The 14,239-nt window shown below is 40.8% G+C and overlaps 1 protein-coding gene across 1 annotated transcript in view; it reads right to left on the reverse strand.

Moving 5' to 3' along the window:
• Positions 1 to 414: 414 nt before the first annotated feature.
• The window catches only part of LOC122560537 (myosin-16-like), a 73,493-nt gene continuing 59,668 nt past the window's right edge, over positions 415 to 14,239 (reverse strand). The window contains exons 36-44 of the mRNA XM_043711262.2: positions 13,537 to 13,673; positions 11,426 to 11,529; positions 10,755 to 10,947; positions 9,989 to 10,192; positions 5,732 to 5,857; positions 5,105 to 5,275; positions 4,161 to 4,361; positions 2,435 to 2,651; positions 415 to 739 (exon numbers count right to left, since the gene is read on the reverse strand). Of these exons, the coding sequence (XP_043567197.2) occupies positions 2,460 to 2,651; positions 4,161 to 4,361; positions 5,105 to 5,275; positions 5,732 to 5,857; positions 9,989 to 10,192; positions 10,755 to 10,947; positions 11,426 to 11,529; positions 13,537 to 13,673 (1,328 nt within the window). The 3' untranslated portion in view covers positions 415 to 739; positions 2,435 to 2,459. The remainder of the gene's footprint in view (positions 740 to 2,434; positions 2,652 to 4,160; positions 4,362 to 5,104; positions 5,276 to 5,731; positions 5,858 to 9,988; positions 10,193 to 10,754; positions 10,948 to 11,425; positions 11,530 to 13,536; positions 13,674 to 14,239) is intronic.

Consider the following 14,239-nt stretch of genomic DNA (forward strand, 5'->3'; position numbering starts at 1 on the left):
AGGCATTTGGATGGGTATATGAATAGGAAGGGTTTGGAGGGATATGGGCTGGGTGCTGGCAGGGGTGGGACTAGATCGGGTTGGGATATCTGGTCAGCATGGACGGGTTGGACTAAAGTGTCTGTTTCCATGCTGTACATCTCTATGACTCGATGACTCAATTAAACATATTTAATCTGGCTGACCGGTTGCCTTGCAGCATCTGATGCATGCAGTAGCTTCCAATGCAGCTTACTAGGTCTTCATTATGCCCTTCCTCAAGTACATAGCAACATATTTTGTTATCATACTGTGACTGTCTTTTACTAGTCATCTAATGCTGGTTAGAGCAACATTTGAAAAATGATTTTAATTTCTATGAATCAAAATCCAAAAATTCCTGTTGAATGAACACAAAAAACAAATGCACATAGCTCATTGCTGCACTATACATTTATTTGGTTAATTGAGGTGCACAGGTATTTACACAATCAGCCAGGTTATACATCAAACTGCACACTCTATCCTTGACTTGAGGGAGCAAATTTCCTCTCCAACTGTCAACATTACCAGAACAGATTGTTTCCCAGTCTACCAGATAGAAGACAGTATACCTCTTCAAATTAGCTCAACAATTGGGTATATCTATTGCTTTATTTTTGCAGCTTTTCACTGCTAAATATTTCAATACCCTTTGAAAAGATTGGAAGATGTTTTGGAGATATTGTCTTCAATGAAGGATTGGAAGAGATGCATAACCCTGAAAGGAAATTAAACAAATTAAGTTTGATGAAAATCTCTTCGGTATCAAAATCAATAAATCAATAACTTATAATATTTCTAGAATTTTACATTTTTCTTCTCTCCTTTATTGGCCCTGAACTTCATGGATCTTTGACAGGAACATAAAATTTCTAGGTGAAAAATGAAAAATGGCAATCTAGCATTGAGATGGTCACACAATACAATAGTAATAGAGTCGTTGACTAATTTTAACAATCAATTTAAATTAATTGACAACATATGCAGATGTGAAGTGAAGAAAATTCCAATGATGGACAAGCTTACAGCACTTCCTGATACTTGGATGGTCAGTGTGTTAGGGACATAAGATGACTGAGCCAGTGACGTGTAGATGGGCAGCAAGTGAGGTGGAGAGAGAATATGGTACAATTTTCATCTTGTTTGTTCAGTCATGGGCCTTATAATTAATCCTTATGTTCTCCTGAAACAATACAGCTGGACAAAAAGGAATAACTTGCATTTCTAAAGCACCTTTCATGACCTCAGGAAATCTTAAAACTTTTTCCAGCCAATAATCTTTTGAGGTGTAGTCACTGGATTGACCACAGGAAATGTTGCACCGAATGGTCTCATGTCAATTGAGAGGTAAAAGAGCATAAGATATTTTTTATTATATGATAATAAAAATAGAACATCTTGGAAATAGCAGATCAGATGACCTAAAATATTTACTCTGTTTCTCTCTGTGCACTTGCTTTCAAAACTGCTCAATCTTTCCAGTATTTTCCATGTTAATTTGACTCCCAGCTTTCAGAGTAGCAGAACAAAGGTTACTTCATTCATGTGATGAGGGAATAAATATCAAGCAGGACATATAGGGATTATACACCTGAACTTCTTCCAAATAATGCAGTTCTTCATATCTAGCTGGTTAACATTACACCTGAAAGACATCACCTCCACAGTGTAGCCTTCCCTCATTGTGACACAGAAGAGACAAGTCTCTGACACCATGACCTTCTGAGGGTTTGGTTTTAACTCTGTGTGAGTGAATGTTTTAAAATTGGCCCACAATTCACATTCACAGGGTGCTAGCTATTAATTATACAACTTCAGGTTAAGTATATAAAAGTGGAGGGCATTGATTGGATGAATAGTTGAACATACATAAAGAGACACTTATTGACACAGCTACGGAGGTAGAGTTTGGAGCTATATGTTTGTAATTTTCAACTCTGCGAATAAATCCATAACTGAGTCAGGATTGATCTCAGAGGAAGTGGTAGAGGTGGTTACAATTGCAACATTTAAAAGTTAGTTGGACAGGTAAGTGGATAGGAAAGGCAGGCAAACAGTACTAGTTCAGGAAGCCTAGTCAGCATGGACAAGTTTGGCAGAAGGGTCTGTTTCAATGCTGTTTGATGCTATGACTCCAGCCTCCTAATTCATCTACTGGCTGTCAAGAGTTTAATAATAACATCTGACTGTTAACTGACTCCTAAGCCAAGGATTTAGAAAGTAAAATACCAGTTAAAAAGATTATATAATTTGAGTCTGGAGAACCTAGCAACATTGTTGCAAAGGAACTATCCTCAGAGATATGCGACTAGCCAGGAAAAATGTTGAAGCAAAAACACATCAAAAGTCATAAGGGCAATCATTTTTGAATATTAATCTTCAATTTGGACACAATCAGAAAATTTGAAGTTACCAGCCAAGTTGGAGAAAGCATGGGTCTACTCCTCCGTGGTGGATTTGGAAGACACCTGGATGACCTCGACGGTGCTGAAGCCTTTGCTTGCAGAAACACGGTTCCTAGTGCGGAGTTTGTTCAGCGCACACTCGGCCATTCCAGCTCTTTCCTCGGCATCATCCAGCTCGTGCACAGTTTTCCTGTATTTTGCCAGGCTCTGGGTAGCCTGTTCTTCCTGTGAAAGTGACAGCAAAGAAATGCTGTGAGTGGCATAGTCAATGTCAGGCTCTTTCTATCACAAACAACGCTAACTAAAATGGAGAATCTTTCGCAAATTACTTCTTTGGCAATTTACTTCTTATGAGAAATGTTACTCCTTCCTGAGAAATTAGTACACCCTCCCAATGAGAGACCAGTGAAATTCCCAGGAAGGTGGCAAACACATGGTCCTGCACTGTCTTCCATGACTTTCTTCACTGTCCTGGAAGGAGTGGAATTTCCAACCCAAATGCTATAGGAGGTAAATGACAGCTGGAGTTCAGAATGCCCAAATTTCTTGCTCTAGTTAATTTCTTGCTGAAGCTGTTGGTAGGCTGAGTGGAAAACTCCACTATCTTCCACAAGGAAGCTCTGCCAGTGAAGTCTAGGGCAAGAAAGTGACCTTGATCTTTGCAGAATCATCAAGTTTAGAAAGTAAAGAGTGGGTATGGTTAATTCCCTTTACGTAAGTGCTGGTGCAAAGTTTGTCCAGGAGAAACTCTAGCATGGTAAGTACTAGCGAGTATTACCAGGTACCCTAGCAACACTCCTGCAGTTCTGGAGAAGGGTCACTGGATTTGAAATATCACCTCTGCTTTCTCTCCACAGATGCTGCCAGACCTGCTGAGTTTCTTCAGCAATTTCGGTTTTTGCTTCAGATCTTCCAGCATCTGCAATTCTTGGTTTTATTTTCTCCCAATATTCCTGTCTGCTTGGCAACTCAACGAATTTCAGGGTCTCTAGTTATTCCAGAGACCAAAGGTAAACAGCTGTCAAAATTGAGGCCATGATTTTAAAAATACACTGTGTTTGGAATCATTGATGGCTGTATCCAGTTCAAAATACGTAATCGACCAGACAGCTTTCTAATAGTTAGTTTTGAAATTTAGATTACTTGAAGAGTGTGTTCTGCATTCTCCGAATATTCTGTTATGAGATGTAGTTGGGTTGTTAACAATGAACGCATACACTTCCCACAACAACAGCCTGTATCTTTAAACAGAACAATTCCTGAAGGTGCAATTAATTCATTCATCAGTGCTGTGCCCAAAAGCAGGTTGTTGGCTTGTGATCTTATCTTACTTCATCCTTGGTGGTTTTGGTTTTTGACTGCTAGTTTGCCATTAACTCCCACTCTCAGGGGCAGTACGAGGAGCCTCTCCCCAGGTACAGTATACCTCAGCCCATGCTTTAACATTATCCTACACCATCTCGTGACAATCTAAGCTAACTGCGTGCCCCACCTTATTGCCACTACAAAGGTTAATAAAAACAAAGCTGAATGAAAAATATGGATGCAAAACAAGGGAAGAAATCTTAGAAGGTCTAAATCTAAAATTTGACAGCATCTTAAATGAAAAAAGAGGGAGTTGGAGAGCAAACAGGAATTGAGTGAGGAACTTTTAGAGCAAGTTCATTCTGAATGATGATATGAATTGACCCCCCCTTCTTTTGTTAGCTGTGGTTAGGTCAATGCGACACTTACAGACTCCTCAATCTGCCTCTTGTAGCTCTTCAGCTTGTTCTGCAATTTCTCCACCAATTCCTGCATACGCTGGTTGGTTTTGTGATCTTCCTCAGTCTGGAAGATTAGCTCCTTCAGCCGCCGCTCATTTTTGCGGAGATTCTTCACTGTTTCAACATGGCGTTTCTGCTCAGAGTCCAGCTCAGATTCCAGTTCCTTAATCTAAAGCCCAGCAAAGAAATATTACATAAATACCACGTTTTTCATTTGACAAGGATAACCGTGAAAATTAAGGCTAGGTTGACCAGAAAGAAAATAAAGGGAGGAAGATTTGCATTTATGACCTTAAGATGTCCCAAATCACTTTCCAGTCAATATCGAAAACATTGCATCTAAACAAGTGATAACCATTTCTCAGGACCAATAGGATCATGCATTCTAACTAGCAGGACAGCTTTATCTTGCACTAAATATTCTGGAATTCTTTCAATCCAATCTGAATCTTCCTTTATAATTAAATATATTTGATTAGGTAATAACTTATATTTACCCCAAAAGTCTATTAATTTCAGTTGAGGGCTAGAAACAGATCTACAGCAGGAAAGGAAGACACCGATCGATTGGTATGGACTTTCATTGATCGAGGCATTGCGAAGGGAATGCAGCAAGATATGGCTGCCCCCTAAGTTGTTGGTTAATAGGAAAAGGCACAATGTGTGGCCATGTTATTTCTGCCTGTAAAGGACAGTACCCTGCATATGAAAGTATGCAGTTTCTTGCAAATATACAAGTCACATTGTGGATATATTGCATTGTAAAACTATTAACATACAAATTACATGGATTATGGAATCATTTTACTTCCCTTTAACATCTTATGTGCAATAGAATAACGGGGTCTAAAGGTGAACTATCTCTTTGGTAACCCAGGTCTACATCAATCCTTATTCGACTGCTCTCCTCACCTTTGCCTCCAGTTTCTGGATGATACGCCGGCCACCCTTTAGGGCTTGTTGTTCAGCTTCTTCCAGCTTCAGTTGCAAATCCTTGATTTGAATCTCAAAGTTCTTCTTTATCTTTTCCAGGTGCATGCAGTGTTCTTGTTCTTGGTGCAGTTCCTCAGTCATACGGGCAGCCTAGTTAAACAGAAGAGAGAAAGTAATAGCCTACATTTTACACATATCCTGGTTGAACCAAAATGTATCATTAACCAAGAGATCTACTTCAGTTTAAATGTTTCAGCAGCAAGTCTTCTCTACAAACTATACAAGGAGGTGTCAGAAGCAAGAAATTGGTCATCTAGATTCAACATTGTGATCTTTAAAAACATTCAGCGTGTCATGTTCAATGTAACTCAATATCATAATTATAAAATAACAATAACACTGTCGTGGACCAATGATTTCATTTTTAAATTCACAGCCAAAAGACTGAAGACGTCCAATTCTCACTTGGATGGAAATAAAAGTTTCATTTGCTTTATTTACAAATTAATTAGCATGAGTAAAATTGTCATATGGATAAAACATCAATATTTTCTCAGCAGACAAGAACATTTAAGTTGTGCAATGGTCCAAGTTTTATAAACCTACATCACTCATGGCCTTCTTTGCCTTCTCATCAGCAGAACGGAACTCATGGATCAGTTCTTCATGTTCATTTGTGAGTGACTGAAGATCCCCTTCCAGCTTACGTTTGTAAGTCACCAAAGTACTATTCTAAAGGAAAAGAGAATAAGAAATTTGAACAGCCACAATTCATTCTGCCCAGTTTGATCAGCTGACCATAATAAATAAAGAATTTGTCCCAGTCTGATTCCCATTTACCCCGTGTCTTCCACCTTCTTCATTGATATATCGTTCTTCAGGGCCTGAGCTAATATAAAGTCATAGAATCATACAGCTTGGAAACAGTCCCTTTGGTCCAGCCCATCTACGCCGACCATAAATTCCTACCTGATCTAGTCTCATTTGCCAGCACTTGGCCCATTTCCCGCTAAACCTTTCCTAATCAAATACCCATTCAGATGCCTTTTAAATGTTAGGAGAAAGTGAGGACTGCTGATGCAGGAGGTCAGAGTCAAAAAGTATGGCACTGGAGAAACACAGCAGGCCAGACAGCATCTGAGGCGCAGGAGAAATGACATTTCGGGCATAAGCCCTTCATTGGGAATGTCTTATGCCTAAAACATCGATTCTACTGTTCCTCAGATGCTGCCTGATCTGCTGCGCTTTTACAGTGCCACACTTTTCGACGTTTAAATGCTGTAATTGTACCCGCCTTCAGCACTTCCTTGGGCAGCTTATTCCATGCATACATCACCCTCTGTGTGAAAAAGTTACCCCTCAGGTCTTGCCCGTCTCACCTTAAATCTATGCCCTCTAGTTTTTGACTCCTCCACCCTAGGAAAAAGACCTTGGCTATTCACCCTAACCATGCTCCTCATGATTTTGTAAACCTCTATAAGGTCACCCCTCAGCCTCCAACAATCCAGAAAAAAAGCCCCAGCCTATACAGCCTCTCTCTGTATAACTCAAACCCTTCAGTCCTGACAACATCCTTGTAAAGCTTTTCTGCACAATCTCAAGTTTAACAATATTCTTCATGTAGAAGGGAAACCAGAATTGTACGCAGTATTCTCAAAGTAGCCTTACCAATGTTCTGTGCAGCTGCAACATAATATCCCAATTCCTATATTCAGTGTTATGACCAATGAAAGCAAGTGTGCCAAATACTTTCTTTACCACCTTGTATACCTGCAACTCCATTTTCAAGGAACTATGCACCTACACCCCTTGGTCTCTTTCTTTGACAACACTCCCCAAGACCTACCATTAAGTGTATAAGTCCTGCTCTGATCTGCCTTACCAAAACGCAACACGTCATGTTTATCTAAATTAAACTTCATCTGCCACTCCTCAGCCCATTGCTCCATCTGATCAAGGTCCGTTGCACTCTGAGATAATCTTCACCAGTTTCCTCATTTCCCCATCCCCCTACCTTATCCCGGATCCAGCCTCCCAATTCGGCACCGCCCCCATGACCTGTCCTACCCGTACATCTGCTCCACCCTCCCATTTAACCTATCACCATTACCCACACCTCCATCTACCTATCACACTCTCAGCTCCCATTCCCCCCAGCCCCACCCACCCCTCACATTTATCTCTCTACCCCTGAGGCTCCCAGTTTCATTCCTGATGAAGGGCTCTTGCTGAAACGTCGATTTTCCTGCTCCTCAGATGCTGCCTGACCTGCTGTATTTTTCCAGCACCACACTCTTGACTCTAATCTTCTTCACTGTCCACTACACCACATATTTTGATTCCACCTGCAAACTTACTAACCATACCTCCTATGTTCACATCCAAATCATTTATATAAATGACATAAAGCAGTGGACCCAGCACCAATCCTTGTGGCACACCACTGGCACAGACCTCCAATCTGAAAAGCAACCCTCCATCATCACCTTCTGTGTCCTACCTTTGAGCCAATTTTGTATTCAAGTGGCCAGCTCCCCGGATCCCATGTGATCTAATATTACTAACCAGTCTACCATGTGGAACCTTGTTGAACATGTTGCTGAAGTCCATATAGACAACGTTAATCGTTCTGCCTTCATTAATCATCTTTGTCACCTCTTCAAAACACTCAATCCAGTTAGTAAGACATGATTTGCCATGCACAAAGCCATGCTGACTATGCCTAGTCAATCCTTGCCTTTCCAAATGCATGTTAATCCTGTCCCTCAGAATCCCCTACAATAACTTATCCATCCCTGATGTAAGGCTCACTAAACTATAGTCCCCTGGATTTTTCTTACAGCCTTTCTTAAATAATGGTCCCACATTAGCCAACCTCCAGTCTTCCAGCACCCCACCTGTGGCTATTGATGATATAAATATCTCAGCAAAGGGCCCAGCAATCTCTTCCCTAGTTTCCTAGAAAGGTTCAAGTAACACTTGATCAGGTCCCAGGATTTATCTAGCTTTATGCATTTTAACATCTCCTCTTGTGTAATATAAACTCTTTTAAAGACATCACAATTTATTTCCCAAATTCCCTAGCTTCCACAGTCCTTCTCCACAATAAATACAGACACAAAACATTTGTTTAGTATCTCACCCATCTCCTGTGGTTCCACACATAAACAGCCATGTTAATCTTCAAGGGCCCTATTCCCTTTCTAGTTACTGTTTTGTCCTTAATGTATTTATAGAATCTCTTTGGGATCTCCTTAACTCTATTTGGCAACGCTATCTCATGTCCTCTATAGCCCTCCTGATTTCCCTTTTTTGGATACTCCTACTCCCCTTGTACTCCTCTAGGAATTCGTTCAATCCCAGCTGTTTATACCTGATATATGTCTGTTTCTTTTTCTTGACCAAAGCATTAAGTTCTCTAGTCATCCAGTATTCCCTACACCAATCAGCTTTGTCCTTCACTCCCCAACCATCCTTTTTCTTGCAAATAGCCTCCCCCAATCAACTTTTGAAAGTTCTGTCTAATACTGTCAAAATTGGTCTTACTTCAATTTAGAACTTTAACTTTTTGATCAGTTCTATCCTTTTCCATAACCATTTTAAAACCAATAGAATAATGATCACTTGCCCCAAAGTGCTCCCCCACTGACACCTCAGTCACTTGCCCTGTCTTATTTCCCAACAGAAGGTCAAGCTTTGTTCCTTCTCTAGTAGGTATGGTCACAAACTGAATGAGAAAAATTTCTTGTACACACTTGACAAATGCCTCCCCACCCAAGCCCTTAATGCTATGTCACTCCCAGTCTATATTTGGAAAGTTAAAATCCCCTACCATTACAACTCTTATTATTCTTGCAGATATCAGAGATCTCTTTACATACTTGCTTCTCAATTTCCTGCTGACTACTGGGCAGTCTGTAGCACAATCTCAATAAAGTGTTCATCCCTTTCTTATTTTTGAGTTCTACCCATATAACTTCATTCGATGATCTCCCAGGAATATTCTCTCTATGTACGCTGTAATGTTATCCCTAACCAAACACACCACTCCCCCTCCCTCTTTTGCCTCCCTTTCTATCCTTTCTGGAGCAACTACACCCCGAAGCATTAAGCAGCCAGTCCTGCATATCCCTGAGTCACGTCTCTGTAATTGCTATGATATCCCAGTCCCATGTTCCCAACCATGCCCTGAGTTCATCTGCCTTACCTATCAGGCCTCTTGCATTGAAATAAATGTAGTTTAACTTTCCTTGTTTTCTGCCAAGCTTTTATCTGCCTTGATTATTGGACTTGCTCCCCCTATCTACTGAACCAGCCTCAGCCTTTTCTCCCCTTTACTAGTTTAAAGCCTCCTGTGTAGCACCAGCAAGTTTTCCAGCAAGGATATTGGTCCCCTTCCAATTCAGGTGGAACCTGTCCCTCTTAAACAGGCCATTTCTATTCCGAAGAGATCTCAATGGTCCAAAAATATTAATTTATTATAACGTTTCACAAAGTAGTAACGGGACTTAATTTCAAACTCAGAAAAGCAAATGTATCACATCAGAATTATGCTCCCATTTTCCACAGTGAATTTGAGAATCTAATGTTAACTTGTAGCCAATCTTGTCTTGCAGATCTGTATAATTTAAGAACAATACAGGGATTGTTCAGAGTGATTTTAGCAATGACTCATGTAGAGAGAATAACAAAGAGATTTTGAAACAATCAATAGTCTGGATTCTAAAGTGCTTCATAAAGATATTATGATGGTGGAACATTATTGCATGTCTAGATATGAAACTCCTTTGCTACTTTAAAATATTGATCCATCCTTTTTAATGAGCACTGTTAATCATTTGGGTCTGTGTCTCCAGTAGTTACCTGTACATTGAGTTCATTGTATCGTTCAGTTATTTCTACCAACTCTTGTTCTATGAGCTTGCGGGATCGTTCACTGGATTCCAGGGTGTTCCGAAGTTCCTCCAGCTCTGTCTGCAGAAGGCTAATACGTCGTTCTGATAGATTAAACTGTTCTCGCAGCTCCTCATGTCTACGTGCATCCTCATCCATTTGAGCTTGTGTATCCTGAGGCAGCAAGAAAGACAGCAGTAAGATTGTTGAGAGCACCAAAATTAACTGGCTGACCTTTAGTCAGGCAACAGCTTGATACAAGAATAACAGTTTTTCAAGCATTGCATGACCTCACTTGTCTCTAGAACCTACATTCCAATGGCCCACTGAAATCTCTGCACTCCTCTGACTCTGCGCTCTCGTGCTTCTCCAAATACCTTGGTTGCATTATTTTCTATCCAGACCCTAAACTCTGACATTTTCTCTCTATCTGTTTTAAGACCTCCTTGTGTGTCTTAATCCTTCTTTTGATTTATTTGTTTTCTTTTGATAATATTGTTGCAATGAGCCTTGAAACTGTTTTGTACTTTAAGAACACCGTAAAAATGCAATTGCTGCTATCTATTTTTAATCCTACCATAGTCAAGAAACCTTTAAATGGATAGAGTTGTATCTAGCTCATCCCAATTATCTCAATCTTTCTCTTTACCTCTTTAACATGAAACCACCAGCCTTCCTAGCAAGACAAGATTATAATAATGTTGTAATCAAACAAAAGACTCTAACCCATCTGTACCTTGAGTTGTTGCTGCAGTTTCTTCAGGGTTTTAACCAACTCGGCGTTGTTTTTGTTTGCATGTTCCAGTTGGATCTCCATCTCATTTACATCAGCTTCCATTTTCTTCTTCAGCCTGAGTGCCTCAGCACGGCCCTTGGTCTCAACTTCTAAGCTGGCCTGCAGTGATTCAATGGCACGCTGGTGGTTCTTCCTGTAAATTCATGGAGAAAGGTGTCAGAAACCTTATACAAAGTTAAAAATCACACAACACCAGGTTATAGTCCAACAGGTTTAATTGGAAGCACACTAGCTTTCGGAGCGACGCTCCTTCATCAGGGTATCACCTGATGAAGGAGCGTCGCTCCGAAAGCTAGTGTGCTTCCAATTAAACCTGTTGGACTATAAACTGGTGTTGTGTGATTAGAAACCTTATTAGCAGTGATCATCAATGGCAAAATGTCATGGAGGCACCTTTACCCAAATCCATGCAACCACCTTCTTTGTTGAGAAAGAAAACTGCTGTGACAGGGGAGGCACTGAATATGAAATTGATACTGTTGTAGTGAAGGCAAGTTTTGATTCTCATTGTCGAAGAGATTAATTGTAAAACTTGGTGTAATATTTTAGCTTAAATCAAAATCAGTTTGTTTGAAAGGCGCGGACCGACAGGATTTCATCGCAGCGCGTACCTTGTGGCTTCAAATTCCTCTTCTTTCTCATGGATTCTCCTCTCAATGTCTGCCTTCACCTGGGCCAACTCCAGCTGAACCCGCACCACTTTGGCTTCCTCTGCCTAAAGACAACAAAACAACCAAATCCAGTCAGCCCAGAAAGGTAAGTTCACTGAATCAAGAAACAAACAATTGGAACTTGCTTCGAGGTGTGACCAATAAAATGAAGTCTCTGGGGTCCTATAAATAGAGGCAAATAAGGAAATTGAGCCACAAGGTCAGAATCTGAAGTGTGATCAACAGTTTGGCTGAAAACTGAGGAAGATGGAGAGTTCTAGAAAAGCAGGCTAAAAACTGTTCCCACATTAGTCAGCCGAAGAAGTTTAGGGTGAATGCAAGCCTGGACTCTTAGGAATACAGTATGATGTGGAGCTGGAAACAATTATAGAATGGTATTATTTCCCAGTGAGGTAGAAGATCACTTATCGCTTAAATGTGACTTAAAATTTGACTGGGTCATGGCATTACTGTATTCATGAGATACTGGTCTATTGTTGTGCAGAACATTTTGCATTTACAACTTTGTACTGTTGCATTCTGTCCACTCAATAGAACAGTCAACTGATGTGACAGTCCAACAAAAGATAATAATACAGAAATTGCTGGAACAGCTCAGCATGTCTGGCAGCATCTGTGAAGAGAAATCAGTGTTAATGTTTCAGGTCCAATGACTCTTCCTAAGAACTGATTGTAGTGAGGAAAATGTTGGTTTTTATACAGAAGATAGAGCAGGGGGAGGGGGGTAAGAAGTAAATAATCTGTGGGGATTCTCCTTACCCCCTTGCCCCACTCTATCTTCTACATAAAAACCGACATTTTCCTCGCTACAATCAGTTCTGAGGAAGGGTCATCAGACCTGAAACATTAATACTGATTTCTCTTCACAGATGCTGCCAGACCTGTTCAGCTTTTCTAGTGATTTCTGTTTTTGTTTCTGATTTATAGCATCTGCAATTCTTTTGGTTTTTATTCAGCAAAGGATAATATGGTAGTTTACCCACTTGTGCCCTTCACCCACGAAACTAGCCAATTAGCACATGTACATCACAAAGCTTAGCATCAATGCAAAACTGTGTGTCAGAGCCTGAAGTATTTCCCAAATTCATTACAATGAAACACTATCCACCAGGGATCCTCACTCTAATTAGTTCTGAAGTCAGGTCTAATTTTGTTTTTGATACTTAAAAGACCTCTTCAAACATAGATTACATCCCCTACAGTGTGGAAACAGGCCCTTCGGCCCAACCAGTCCCTCTGAAGAGTAACCCACCCCGACCTATTTCCCTCTGAATAATGCACCCAACACTATGGGCAATTTAACATGGCTAATTCACCTGACCTGCACATCTTTGGACTGTGGGAGGAAACCGGAGCACCCAGAGGAAACCCACGCAGACATGAGGAGAATGTGCAAACTCCACACAGACAGTCGCCCAAGGGTAGAATCGAACCTGGGATCCTGGTGCTGTGAGGCAACAGTGCTAACCACTAAGTCACCATGCCGCCCCATGATAGAGCATTCCTCTGGAGCAGGTAAAACTTGAAACTGGGCTGAGATTGTGGTGTTGGAAAAGCACATCCGGTCTGGCAGCATGCGAGGAGCAGGAGAGTCGATGTTTCCTGATGAAGGGCTTATGTCCAAAACATTGATTCTCCTGCTCTTTGGATGCTGCCTGACCTGCAGTGCTTTTCCAGCACCACACTCTCGATTCTGCAGTCCTCCTTGAATCTGGGCCACCTAGCTCAGAGGTATGGACACTATTACAGCACCACAAGAATCCATATGAAGTCAGGTCTAAGTCAGATTTTGGATCCAATTCATATATAGACAAAAGATGTTAGTGTTGTCACAAAGTAATCCAGTTTTGTGAATGATTGAACAAACCTGTAACCCTTGCTGGTTCAAAATGATCAGCAAATGATATGTGCTTGTCTGGTGCTTACTTTGGACAAATGCACATTTGGAGCAGTTCCCAAGCTGTGCTCATCCTTCCTATAATACAAAATCCATTTTTATTGTAACTGGATCATTTGCTCTGAGTGATATTCACTGAATCAGAGTCCATTACCTCCAGTGAACTTTCAGCCTCTTCCAGAGCTATTTGCAGCTCATCCCTTTGAACTTCCAGCTTTTTCTTCAATTTCTGTAGCTCGTGCACACTCTTTCCACCCTCAGTAAGCTGGTCCACCAGTTCCTTAATCTCATCTAAAAGATCACAGAAAATTGCACAGTGAAATTTGAGTGAAGTAATTGTTCAAATCAAAATTCTAACCATGGGAGAAATCAGGCTTTTGGAAAATATTGGATGTCACTTTCCTTAATTTCTGTTTGAAAAAGCGTGAAATTGTCAAAATAATGTGTCTGAAATGGACAGACCTGTCAGTGAGCTAGTCTATGCTATGAAGTATTACTGATTTTGAGTCAGCACAATAGTGTCAGATGGGTGATAACAAGTTGGCAGCCTGTTTCTGTGCCTATAAAACCAATAGAAATGATGATTCTCAGCAACACCTTTTACACTTTTGCACATCAACTAAATCACCCCAGTGACTTCATATGGGTTCTTGTGATGGGCAGCATTGTGGCTCAGTGGTTAGCACTGCTGCCTCACAGCACCAGGGACCAACGTTTGATTCCTGCCTCGGGCAACTATCTGTGTGGAGTTTGCACATTCTCCCCGTGTCTGTGTGGGTTTCCTCCGGGTGCTCTGGTTTCCTCCCACAATCCAAAGATGTGCAGGTCAGGGTGAATTGGTCATGTTAAATTGCCCG

The sequence above is a fragment of the Chiloscyllium plagiosum genome, unplaced genomic scaffold (assembly GCF_037043375.1).
Source record: "Chiloscyllium plagiosum isolate Xiang-an unplaced genomic scaffold, Cpla_swu_hap1 HiC_scaffold_20, whole genome shotgun sequence".
NCBI lineage: Eukaryota > Metazoa > Chordata > Chondrichthyes > Orectolobiformes > Hemiscylliidae > Chiloscyllium > Chiloscyllium plagiosum.